At 30.7% G+C, this 11,712-nt stretch overlaps 3 protein-coding genes across 7 annotated transcripts; all 3 read right to left on the bottom strand.

Moving 5' to 3' along the window:
• Positions 1-27: 27 nt before the first annotated feature.
• LOC725052 (odorant receptor 13a) lies at positions 28-3,323 on the bottom strand. Its single transcript, XM_001120948.5, has 6 exons — positions 2,318-3,323; positions 1,934-2,186; positions 1,700-1,803; positions 1,061-1,381; positions 511-786; positions 28-248 (listed from the first exon to the last, which is right to left on the bottom strand). The coding sequence occupies exons 1-6, from the start codon at positions 2,510-2,512 to the stop codon at positions 180-182; spliced, it is 1,218 nt and encodes a 405-aa protein (XP_001120948.1). The 5' UTR covers positions 2,513-3,323; the 3' UTR covers positions 28-179.
• A 2,089-nt stretch (positions 3,324-5,412) lies between these two features.
• On the bottom strand, positions 5,413-11,599 carry LOC724911 (odorant receptor 13a). Of its 5 annotated transcripts, none has more exons than XM_026444471.1 (6): positions 11,180-11,599; positions 10,592-10,844; positions 9,235-9,338; positions 8,576-8,914; positions 5,677-5,952; positions 5,413-5,564 (listed from the first exon to the last, which is right to left on the bottom strand). In XM_026444471.1, the coding sequence occupies exons 1-6, from the start codon at positions 11,453-11,455 to the stop codon at positions 5,490-5,492; spliced, it is 1,323 nt and encodes a 440-aa protein (XP_026300256.1). In that variant the 5' UTR covers positions 11,456-11,599; the 3' UTR covers positions 5,413-5,489. The 5 variants fall into 5 exon arrangements, with proteins under 5 accessions (XP_026300256.1, XP_026300257.1, XP_016771071.1 ...); XM_026444472.1 differs by having other exon boundaries at positions 5,473-5,564; positions 5,687-5,952; positions 11,180-11,594; XM_016915582.2 differs by lacking the exons at positions 5,413-5,564; positions 5,677-5,952 and adding exons at positions 7,863-8,056; positions 8,151-8,441 and having other exon boundaries at positions 11,180-11,553.
• Positions 6,341-7,782, bottom strand: LOC113219164. Its single transcript, XM_026444473.1, has 3 exons — positions 7,135-7,782; positions 6,819-7,066; positions 6,341-6,627 (listed from the first exon to the last, which is right to left on the bottom strand). Exons 1-3 carry the CDS (start codon positions 7,252-7,254, stop codon positions 6,573-6,575), a joined length of 423 nt encoding a protein of 140 aa, XP_026300258.1. The 5' UTR covers positions 7,255-7,782; the 3' UTR covers positions 6,341-6,572.
• Positions 11,600-11,712: the final 113 nt, after the last annotated feature.

Genomic DNA, 11,712 nt, shown 5'->3' with positions numbered 1-11,712 from the left:
CATTCGCTATTATATGTTTTAAAAATATATAAATATGCATATTCGATATTATTTACGGATGTGTAATGAAATTTTTGAAAAGAAAAGAAAGAGAAAACCTCATTTTACTTATCATTTGATCGTATCACCAATTATTTATATACTTCTTGTATACATATGCAACTTTAAAAGTGAAGGAATTATGTATTTTCTACTTCTACGATCCGTTGTTTTAATATAGTGAAATATGACATAGCTGTACTCATGATCTGCAATGTGAAATTTTCAGTGAAAAATTTCAGTAAGTATTTTAAATTAAAATTTCTTGAGATTATTCGTTCTAAAAACAAATCATATCAAAAAATTTTGGAATTGAATTTCTTTTTTTCTATTTAATCTTAAACAAATATTTAACATTTAATATAATTTCATTTTTAAAGCGAATGTCACAATTATACAAAGTTTTATTGAAAAAGAAAATTGAAAAGGAAAGAATTAACTTTTTTAATAATATCAATTATTAACAATTACCTTGGTATAAGTTTCAAGAGATATGTCAAAGAAGCCACAACCCGTTAGACAACAAGCACGTCTAGATCTTACGACAATGAATTGCAAATCTTTTCGTATCATTTTTCCAAATTTATCCATTGGTATACGTGTCCACGGTATGCAATACACAGCCGAGGCAACATTCACGCTCTCTCGTGTCATGCAATCGCAACTGTAGGTGAACATCCATAGTTGACACATGTTTGTTATTAAGAAACATAGGAAGGAAATTCTCCATGATAAAGTCATATTCACCTGTGCCAAGATATGATTAAATAAATTATAGTAATATAAATTATAGTAATATAAATTATAGTAATAAATATAATGATAATATAATTTTTTAGGTATAATGAAAAATTCTTCTCCATAAAAACAATTATGAATCGAACGAGAATATTTATGATATTGGTAAGAATTTTCTTGAGAGTAAAATAAAAAAATATAAGAAAGATATTAAATTTGAATTGGAAAAATTAATAAAAATTTTCAGTAGAAGAAAAGTTTAGAAAATGGTAACAATACTGACCAAAAGCACTTGATATCCGACGAAACAAATTAACGTGCTAAATATTAGAACTTGTCCAAGCGTAATTATTGTAAATATCTCTTCGAGCGTGATGGAGAATTGAATTAGAGCTTGATGATATCGAATGCAATTTTTTAATATGGCGTAACATCTGTTCGAAGAATTCATGTTTTCCTCGACACCTTCTTCATCTTCTACATTCGATACATTGGCTAGCCTATATTGCAATATACGAAACTGGCTAGCTAAGTGTAGGCACATGATGCAAAACATGTTGTCCACACAAAGATAACATATTCCAACTTGATACAAACACAAAGCCTATGTGCATGCGATAAGAAATCGTTCATTAGTAAAATTTTGAACAAAATTTGAAGAATTAATAGTTGATTTAATTTAAAGAAAAAAGAAAAATGTAATGTGATGTATTGAAAGATGAAGATAAGATATAGGTTTCCAAAACTTTGCAATAGATTCGATGAAAAATTTGTTAATAGTCCAAATCTCAATTTTAAATTAATTGTAATTCAATATTTGTAATATAAATGAAAGAATTTTACATTACAATTAAATATTTAATTAATGGTACATTAATTGATTAAAATGCTAAAAACTTTTTTTTTAGAAAAGGATGAATACCTGTATCACGTAAATTATTTCAAAATATGGCGACATAGACAATGGCAGATCTAGCCACATATTAAATATAAGTATCCTATCCGATTCATTCTTCCCAATATTTGCTAAAAATGAAATTGCAAACGATTTGTTTTCTTATTATATTTGTTGAAATAGTCGATTAAAAAAATGATTTATTTAAAATTAAATTTGAAATTTTTGTTTTCTCTTTAATTAATGATTTGTTAAACTTACATATCATTGGCATGAACATATAAGAAAAAACTGTGGACTGAGAGAAGAATGAAAAGACGCAGACAAAGTAGACGCACAGTTGCCTCGCATCTGCTATGATAGAATTTTCACGTTGATCGTAATCCAAGTGCCAGAAATTCTTCTGCATGTATGCGATCAAACCAAGAAACTTCTTCTTATGTACAAACACGACCAATATCTTTAATAGATCCATTACTAGTCCCAAACTATTGCACACGATGAAAGTGCATACCTAAAATCGAGCCAATTCAAAGTTAGAAAAGTTATTGATTTAAAATGAATTTAATTCTTCAAAATTTTTCAATTTTTCATTTTTAATAAATATATCCGAATAAAAGTATAATTTTTCACAATTGGACTTACGCCAAAGTCTCCCCAAGAGAAGTAAAGCCCTCTCATTTGTACCCACATGGAAAAAATGATAGTGATTATACTGTACATCACTGTTGCGTTCCCGAACCATTCCTCGAGGCGACTGCTGGCCAGCCAAAAGCCGACGACCCTTAGAAAAAACGTGGCTAAACTGAACGAAACGTCTCCACGGTATTTTAAAGTCATATTGGATCCAATCGGATATATCCAATTCGACGCAATTTATAGAGGGGGAAATCTATCTATTAATTATCGAAAAACTTTTCAAATTCAATTGCTCTTTCTCTCTCTCTTTGATCCTTCTCTACTCGTGCATATAACGTTATATTCGTTATGCATTACAGTGATATTGTTTCGTGAGTAAGAGGAAAGAGAATATTGCTATATTATACGTCTTTATCTATTACTTACGTACGTAATGTATGTGATCAACGAGTTATGCATGATTCACGATATTGTAAATCCTCTGTGAAGTTCTGAAGAAGTAGGAGCCCGGTGGTGGAAAGACAAAATGGTTTGAGAAAAATTGTCGTAGTTTGAAAGTACAGTGTCGAGAGAAATGAAAATTAACATAGTGGAAAATTTTTACCATCTGTTAATCTTTTCAATTTTACAATTTACATTAGAAGTTTATAGAGATTCCTTTATCCATTTATATATATATATTTTTAAAAATGAATGCATGTGTTGATAACAAATATATATTACTAAAAAACTATTTCTCTCTTTGCATTAATCACATGTTGGAAACACTATCTACACTATATAAGTTATACTATCTATATTACGCAATACAATGTATTATGAAATAGCTTCTGTACATTGTTTCAACAACGTGAAATGCTGCTGTACTTAGAACCTGTAACAAAAGGAATTGACTGAATTGTATTTTCTATTGTTATATATTCAACATCATCTTTGTCTAGTTGATTTAACAATCTTTCTTTTCCTTTTGTTTGTTGTAAATATTATAATTTTTGTTATTTATTAAATTACAGATGATCAGAAAATTATTATTCACTCACACTGAATACATTTACAATACATTTCGAGGGACACGATAAAGAATCCTCTTCCAGTTAGGTAGCAAGGCACATTGGACCTCATGATTACCAGGATCAAATCTTTTCGTATCATCCTTCTGCTTGAGGTCATCGATAGCAATGGTCAGGGTCCACCGTATGATGCAGTCGCAGCTGTAGCTGAACATGAGCAATTGGCACAGAGATCCCAATATGTGGAAGCTGAAGATTAAACGTGTTTTGACATCCTCATCTGCATGTGGGAAGTGAAAATTTGTAACGAGAATGAAAATTATACAAATTATAATTAATTGTGACCGACCATGATTATTTGGTATCCATCGAGGCAGATTAGCAAGCTGAACATCAAAACTTGTTCTAGGACAATTAAATTAAATACTTCTTCAAGTTTTCTGCAATATATAAGATATATAAGAGCTTGATGTTGGCATATACACTTTTTAAAAATAGCGTAACATTTAGTAGCACGAGTCCACGATTAATTTTTCCTTTTTCTCTTGTCTATTATGTTGGAAATTCTGTGTTGCAACACTTGAAATTGTCCGGCTAAGTGTAAGTTCATAATGCACAAAAAATTGTCGAAATAGAAGTAACTCACCCTGATGTGATATAGGGATAATGAAAATTCTATTTTCTTATAATTTTTTTAAGAAAAAGTGTTATAAAATATCTTCTAGGATTCTATTGTTATTATTATTTCAGACGAGAAGAAAAATCTTAATTAATATCGATGATTCTTATTTAATTCCCATATTAACGATAATAAACGTGGATGGAAACGTGCAATGATAATACCTGTAAAGTGTACGTAACTTCAAAATACGAAGTTATATTTAGTAGTAAGTTAACCCACATGTTGAATGGAAGTATTCTGTCCGATTCGTTTTTACCAATATTTTCTAAAATACAAGTATAAATAAGAAGAAATAAATCACAGATTCTTTTTCTTTTTTGTTCTCAATTTCCTTTTTCTTTAAGAGATGAAAGTGAAAACTGTTGAGAAGAAAAATACCTTTCCCCTATTATTTTGTGTCTTCTAAGAAAAAAGAAATAGCAGATTATATTTTGCTACAAAAATCCACTAACCAATAATCGGACTGAAGATGTAAGAAGCAACGGTCGCCATCGTGAGAAACGTGAAGAAACAGATGAAGAAGTGCACTTTTAATTGCAACCGATCATTTTTCTCTCGTGGTCATCATAATTCCAGGAAATTCCTTTTCATGTACAGTATCAAATGGAAAAAATCCTCCCTGTGACTGAACAGAATGATTATCTTCAACAGGAGCATAATCGACGAGAGGATAATGGAGATAAAGAAGAGACAAGCCTGTGGATAAATCGAAATTAAAATCATATATATACATCTAACGAATAATTCATTAAACTTACGCTAAAATCGCCAAGAATAAAATACATTCATAGATTGTATCCAGAGAATATAATGGCTGTAAATAACGTGATGTTTCTTATCCGTTGCCTGCCATCCATATTCCAACAAGCTTCATAAAAATTGGACACGTCGCTTTCCAGAAAATTCATATCGTTTTCAATTGATGAAATTTGTTGGATCTCATCGATTATCGCTATGGAGGCGAGTAGCCACTTTGATCCCTATTGGTATTCTCTGTTCATCGATCATCGTGTAATTCGTGTATTTCATATTATTACCGTATGCCTTTTAATGAGAAGATGAAAAAGAAGAGTGGAAGAGACAAAGAAAGTTATATATACTCTTCTTATTCAGTAGAAAATGAATCGTTATCGATGCTCTATGCATGATTCAGAAATTATGATAACCCTCTGTGAAATCGTTAGCTGCTTTGTCTCTTTGATAGAGGGAAATTGCGAATTCAGGAGATAACAATTATTATAATTTACATGAAGATGAAAGATAGAAAGATAGAGGATATCTATAACGAAAGAATTTTTACGAGACATTGATTTGTGACATAATTCTATGACAACATATTTTTTTTCTTAATATCCGTGAAATATATTATATATAACAGTGGAGAAAAATTGTAAACTATCAATTTTTTTACCAATATTTATTTCAACAATAATAATATAATTTTAAATTAATATATTTCTTATTCGATTGAAAATTTGCGTATTTATTAATCATGTTTCATGATCTCACTTTCTATGTTGTTTCGTAACAACGTGAAATAGGATGCCGCGGTACTCAAAACCTGTAACGAATAATTTGATCAATTTTAACATTTGAAAAGATTGTGTGAAAAATTTCATGACACGAAGAATAAAATTCACGAAAATTTCTTAAATTACAGATTATAATATTACACTGGTGTACGTTTCGAGAGACACGATGAAGTATCCCTTTCCTGATAAGCAACAAGGTATGCTGGCTCTCATAATGACTACTATCAAATCCTTTCGCATCATCCTCCCGCTTATAGTCATTGGAGGCAACGTCCAAGGCCCTTCGTAAGCTGCCGTAGCCACGCTCACGCTTTCTCGTAGGATGCAATCGCAGCTGTAGCTGAACATCAGCAATTGGCACAGGCATGATAATATGTGGAAACTGAAGATCGAACGTGTTTTGATGTCTTCATCTGCCTGGAGTGGAAAATAACATTTATTCGACTTGGAAGATCAACGAATCGTTCAAATTATGCGAAAATTATAAATCTTTTTCACTCTACCATGAGTATTTGATATCCATCGAGGCAGATCAGCAAGCTGAACATCAAAACTTGCTCTAGGACAATCCAATTGAACACCACTTCAATTTTTCTGCAGTAAGCTATAAGGGTTTGGTGTTGGCGTATGTATTTCTTAAAAGTGGTGTAACATTTATTTGAAAAGTGCAACGAGTCGATAATTAATTTCTCCTTCTTCTCCTCCGTTTTAATCGTCAAATCTGCTATTGTGGAAATTCTGTGTTGCAACACTTTAAATTGCCCGGCCACGTGGAAATTCATAATGCACAAAAAATTGTCGAAACAGAAGTAACTCACCGCAATTTGATACAGGGACAAGACCTAATAATGGCACACAAAAATTCTAAACTTTTTTTTTTATAAAAAAGTATTATAAATATTTGTATTTATTGGATGCAAAAAAAATAGAAGAGAAATCTTCCTATTGTTATCAACGATTCTGTATTAGGGAAACGAAATTGCAATACCTATAAAACGAAGGAAATTTCAAAATATGGAGTCATACTTAGTGGCAGGTTAACCCACATGTTGAATGGGAGCACTCTGTCCGACTCGTTTTTCCCAATATTCACTGAAATGTATTAGTACAAATAAAAGTTTTCTTTGCTTTGTACTTAATAATTACTTATTAATTACTTTGAATTATATTGAAATTTGAACTTAAAAAAAAACTATATATATTTATCTTAACAAGTCAATAAGTTAAACAAATTTCCATTCTTCAACAAAAAGGAAATTAAGCGTTGAATCAATTAATCTCACCGATCAGTGGAATAACCATGTAAGAGGCAGTAGTCGCGATCGTAAGAAACGTGAAGAAGCAGATGAAGAAGGTGCACTTTTGGTTGCAACCTATCACGATCTTTCTCTCGTGATCGTCGTAATTGAAGAAAATTCCTTTTCATGTACAGGACCAAACGGAAGAAATCTTGTTTGTGACAAAGCAGGATGAATATCTTCAACAGAGGCAGAATCAACGACAACGTGTTGGACGTGGAGAAGAGGCATGCCTATATAATAATACGTCGAAGTGATCGAAATTAAAATCAAATTGTAACAACAACTAATTACAACTCACTCTAATATTGCCCCACGAGTGATACATGTCCATAGTTTGTATCCACAGGGCGAAGAAAATGGCGATTACGTTGTAGGCAACCATGATGTTTCTCATCCGTTGTTGATATTGGTCATCCATATTCCCACGAACTTCATAAAAATTGACGTCAGGCTGACGGCTACGTCGTTCTCCAGAAAATTCATATCTTCGTTTCCGCTTGATTAAAATACTGGCTGCCACCGTTCGAGCTATACAGAGTGGAATATCGATTATCGCTATGGAGGCGAGTAACCACTTTGATCCCTATTGGTATTCTCTGTTCATCGATCATGTAATTCGTGTATTTATTTCATGTTATTACCGCCTTTTAATGGAGGAGATGAAAAAGAGATGGGATAGAAAGGATACACGCGTTACTCTCCTTCTATTCTCAGTAAAGAAAATGAATCGTTATCGATGCCTCTATGCATGATTCAGGAATTATGATAACCCTCTGTGAAATCGTTACGTAGTCGACAGCTGCCCTCCTCCTGTCTCTTTGATAGAGGGAAATTACGAATTCAGGAGATAACAATTATTGTAATTTGCATGAAGATGAAGGATGGAAAGATGAAGGTGGTGGCTATAACGAAAGAATTTTTACGAGATATCGATCTGTGATGTAATTCCATGACAACACGTCCTCTTCCAATATCCGTAAGATGCGTTATACAAGTGCGAAAAAATTGTACGAGCCGAGGTATCAATCTTTCTTCAATCTCTTTTCAACAATATTTATTTCAACGATAACCTTTTTAATCTACTTTTCGTATAATTCGTATAATTTCAATTCGATGGATTCCTTATTCGATTTCTTAGTCAAAAATTTATCGTTATTTTAATTATCACTTTCTATATTGTTTCGTAACAACGTGAAATAGGATGCCGCGGTACTCAAAACCTGTAATTGAATAATTTGATCAATTTTAATACTTGAAAAGATTTGTCCATAAATTTCATGACACGAAGAATAAAATTCAAATTTCTTAAATTACAGATTATAATATTACACTGGTGTACGTTTCGAGAGACACGATGAAGTATCCCTTTCCTGACAAGCAACAAGGTATGCTGGCTCTCATAATGACTATTATCAAATCTTTTCGCATCATCCTCCCGCTTATAGTCATTGGTAGTAGCGTCCAAGGTCCACCGTATGCTGCCGTAGCCACGCTCACGCTTTCTCGTATGATGCAATCGCAGCTGTAGCTGAACATCAGCAATTGGCACAGGCATGCTAATATGTGGAAACTGAAGGTTAAACGTGTTTTGATGTCTCCGTTTGCCTGTATGGAAAACAACGTTATAACAATTTATTTAATAATTTAATAATTTATTTATATACGTGAGAATGAAACAAGTTTTGAATTTTAAAAGTCGAGGAAGACATAGAAATTATGAATCATTCCGAGTATCATACCATGAGTATTTGATATCCATCGAGGCAAATCAGCAAGCTGAACATCAAAACTTGCTCTAGGACAATCCAATTGAACACCACTTCGAGTTTTCTGCAGTAAGCTATAAGGGCTTGATGTTGGCGGATGTACTTTTTAAAAGTGGTGTAACATTTGTTTGAAAAGTACAACGAGTCGATAATTAATTTCTCCTTCTTCTCTTCCTTCTCGATAACCCTATCCGCTATTGTGGAAATTCTGTATTGCAACACTTTAAATTGTCCGGCCAAGTGTAAGTTCATAATGCACAAAAAATTGTCGAAACAGAAGTAACTCACCCCAATTTGATACAGGGACAAAACCTAGTGGCACGTAAAAATTTTAAATTTTCTTTCTTTATAATTTTCGAAAAATATTATGAAATATCGATATTTATATTTGTTGGATACAAAGAAAAAAAAAAGAAAGAAAAATCTCAATCTCAATGCACAAAAATCATCGAAACAGAAGTAACTCACCCCAATTTGATAAAAGAATAAAATCTAATGGCACGTAAAAATTTTAAACTTTTTTATAATTTTCGAAAAATATTATGAAATATCGATATTTATATTTATTGAATATTTTATTAATATTGTTATCAATGATTCTGTTCGATATTAGAGAAATAAAGTGGCAATACCTGTAACGTGAACGTAATTTCAAAATATGGAGTCATACTTAGTGGTAGATTAATCCACATGTTGAATGGAAGCACTCTGTCCGATTCGTTTTTTCCAATATTTCCTGAAATGTAAGTTCAAGCAAAAAAAAAAAAAAAAAGTCAAACTATAATTAAATTGTAATTAATTTCCTTTACTTCGTTTCTAATAATTACAATTATTTTAAATTATATTTACACATTATTAAACATTAAAAAGTGACGAGGAATAAAGTAAATTTGAGGTTAAGAGAAAAGATTATTATTTTTGTTGAATTAAACTGCAATTAATTTCCTAATAATTACAATTATTTTAAATTATATTCATGCATTATTAATCATTAAAAAGATGAGGGATAAAGTAAATTTGAGGTTAAGAGAAAAGATTATTATTTTTATTGAATTAAACTGCAATTAATTTCCTAATAATTACAATTATTTTAAATTATATTCATGCATTATTAATCATTAAAAAGTGACGAGGGATAAAGTAAATTTGAGGTTAAGAGGAAAGATTATTATTTTTGTTTAAATATTGAATTAAACTGCAATTAATTTTCTAATAATTACAATTATTTTAAATTATATTCATGCATTATTAATCGTTAAAAAATTGAGGTTAAGAGGAAAAATTATTATTTTCGCTTAAACGTTGAATTAAACTGTAATTTCCTTTACTTCATTTCTAATAATTACAATTATTATTTTAAATTATATTCATGCATTATTAATCATTAAAAAGTGACGAGGGATAAAGTAAATTTGAGGTTAAAAGGAATGATTATTATTTTTATTTAAATGTTGAATTAAACTGCAATTAATTTCCTAATAATTACAATTATTTTAAATTATATTCACGCATTATTAAACATTAACAAGTTGAGGTTAAGAGTAAAGATTATTATTTTTATTTAAATGTTGAATTAAACTGCAATTAATTTCCAAATAATTACAATTATTTTAAATTATATTCACACATTATTAATCGTTAAAAAGTGACGAGGGATAAAGTAAATTTGAGGTTAAGAGGAAAGATTATTATTTTCGTTTAAACATTGAATTGTAATTTAATTTAATTGTTAATTTCCTTTAATTTCCTTTTGTTCCTAATAATTACAATTATTTTAAATTATATTTTAAATCATTATTTTAAATTATTCACGCATTACTAATCGTTAAAAAGTGACGAGAGATAAAGTAAATTTGAGGTTAAGAGGAAAGATTATTATTTTAATTAATTTCCTTTACTTCGTTCCTAATAATTACAATTATTTTAAATTATATTCACTCATTATTAATCGTAAAAAAACGACGAGAGAGATAAATTAAATCGACTCACCAATGATTGGACCAGCGATGTAAGAAACGATAGTCGCCATTGTGAAGAACGTGAAGAAACAAATGAAGAACGTGCATTTTCGCTTGCAACCGAACACGATCTTTCTCTCGTGGTCGTCGTAATTCCCTTGTAGAAAATTCCTTTGCATATACACGATCAAACGGAAAAAATCCTCTTTGTTACTGAGCAGAATGAATATCTTCAACAGGGGCAAAATCAACGACAGCGTATTGGACACAGAGAAGAGGCAAGCCTGTGAATATAATCGAAATTATTCGAATTATACGCAACTCGATTATATACTTACTTAGAAATACATTGACTTATATCGATCAAAGTTTTACTTGAGAAATTCATTCAAAAATATTAAAAATATTCTTTTTCATTTCATCAATATTTTAAACTTTTGTTAATTTTTGTCACTTCGTATCGTTACAATTCATTACGATAAAATTAATAAAATACTATTTACAATATTATAAATATTACAATTATAACATTAAATGTATAAATATTATTTAACAACAATATTTAAATCTGTATGATTTTACGCGTTTTATAAAAATTTTTAAATTCCAATAGACTTACAGAAAAATTGCCCCACGAGTAATATATATCCGTAGTCTGTAAGTACAGTGCGAAAAGAATGGCGACCAAGTTGTAAGTAACCGAGATGTTTCTTAACCGTTGCTCGTATTGGTCGGCCGCCATCCATAATCCGACCAGTTTCATAAAAATTGACGTCAGACTGACGGACACGTCGCTCTCCAGAAAGCTCATATCGTTTTCGCTTGATAAAAAAACTCGCTGGATATACGATGTTACGATAGTACGTAACAGTACAGAGTGAATATTGATTATCATCGCCAAGTGGGAGCCTACTTTGATCTATTGGTATTCTCTACTCATCGATCGCGTAATTTGTATTTATTTCATGTTATTACACGTTCATAGCGTATCGGTTTTTCTTTTCCAATGAAAGGATGAAAAGGAGGAAGGAAGGGGTGATAAGTTATTCTTCTTATTTAGTGAAAAATGGATCGTATCGATCATGCGTTATGCATGATGCTCGACAATTGTTGAAATCGTTTCTCGTCCCCCTTTGATGAAAGGAAAAATTA

This window comes from Apis mellifera, linkage group LG12, assembly GCF_003254395.2.
Source record: "Apis mellifera strain DH4 linkage group LG12, Amel_HAv3.1, whole genome shotgun sequence".
Classification (NCBI taxonomy): Eukaryota; Metazoa; Arthropoda; class Insecta; order Hymenoptera; family Apidae; genus Apis; species Apis mellifera.
This window is presented reverse-complemented; position numbering and strand designations above follow the sequence as displayed.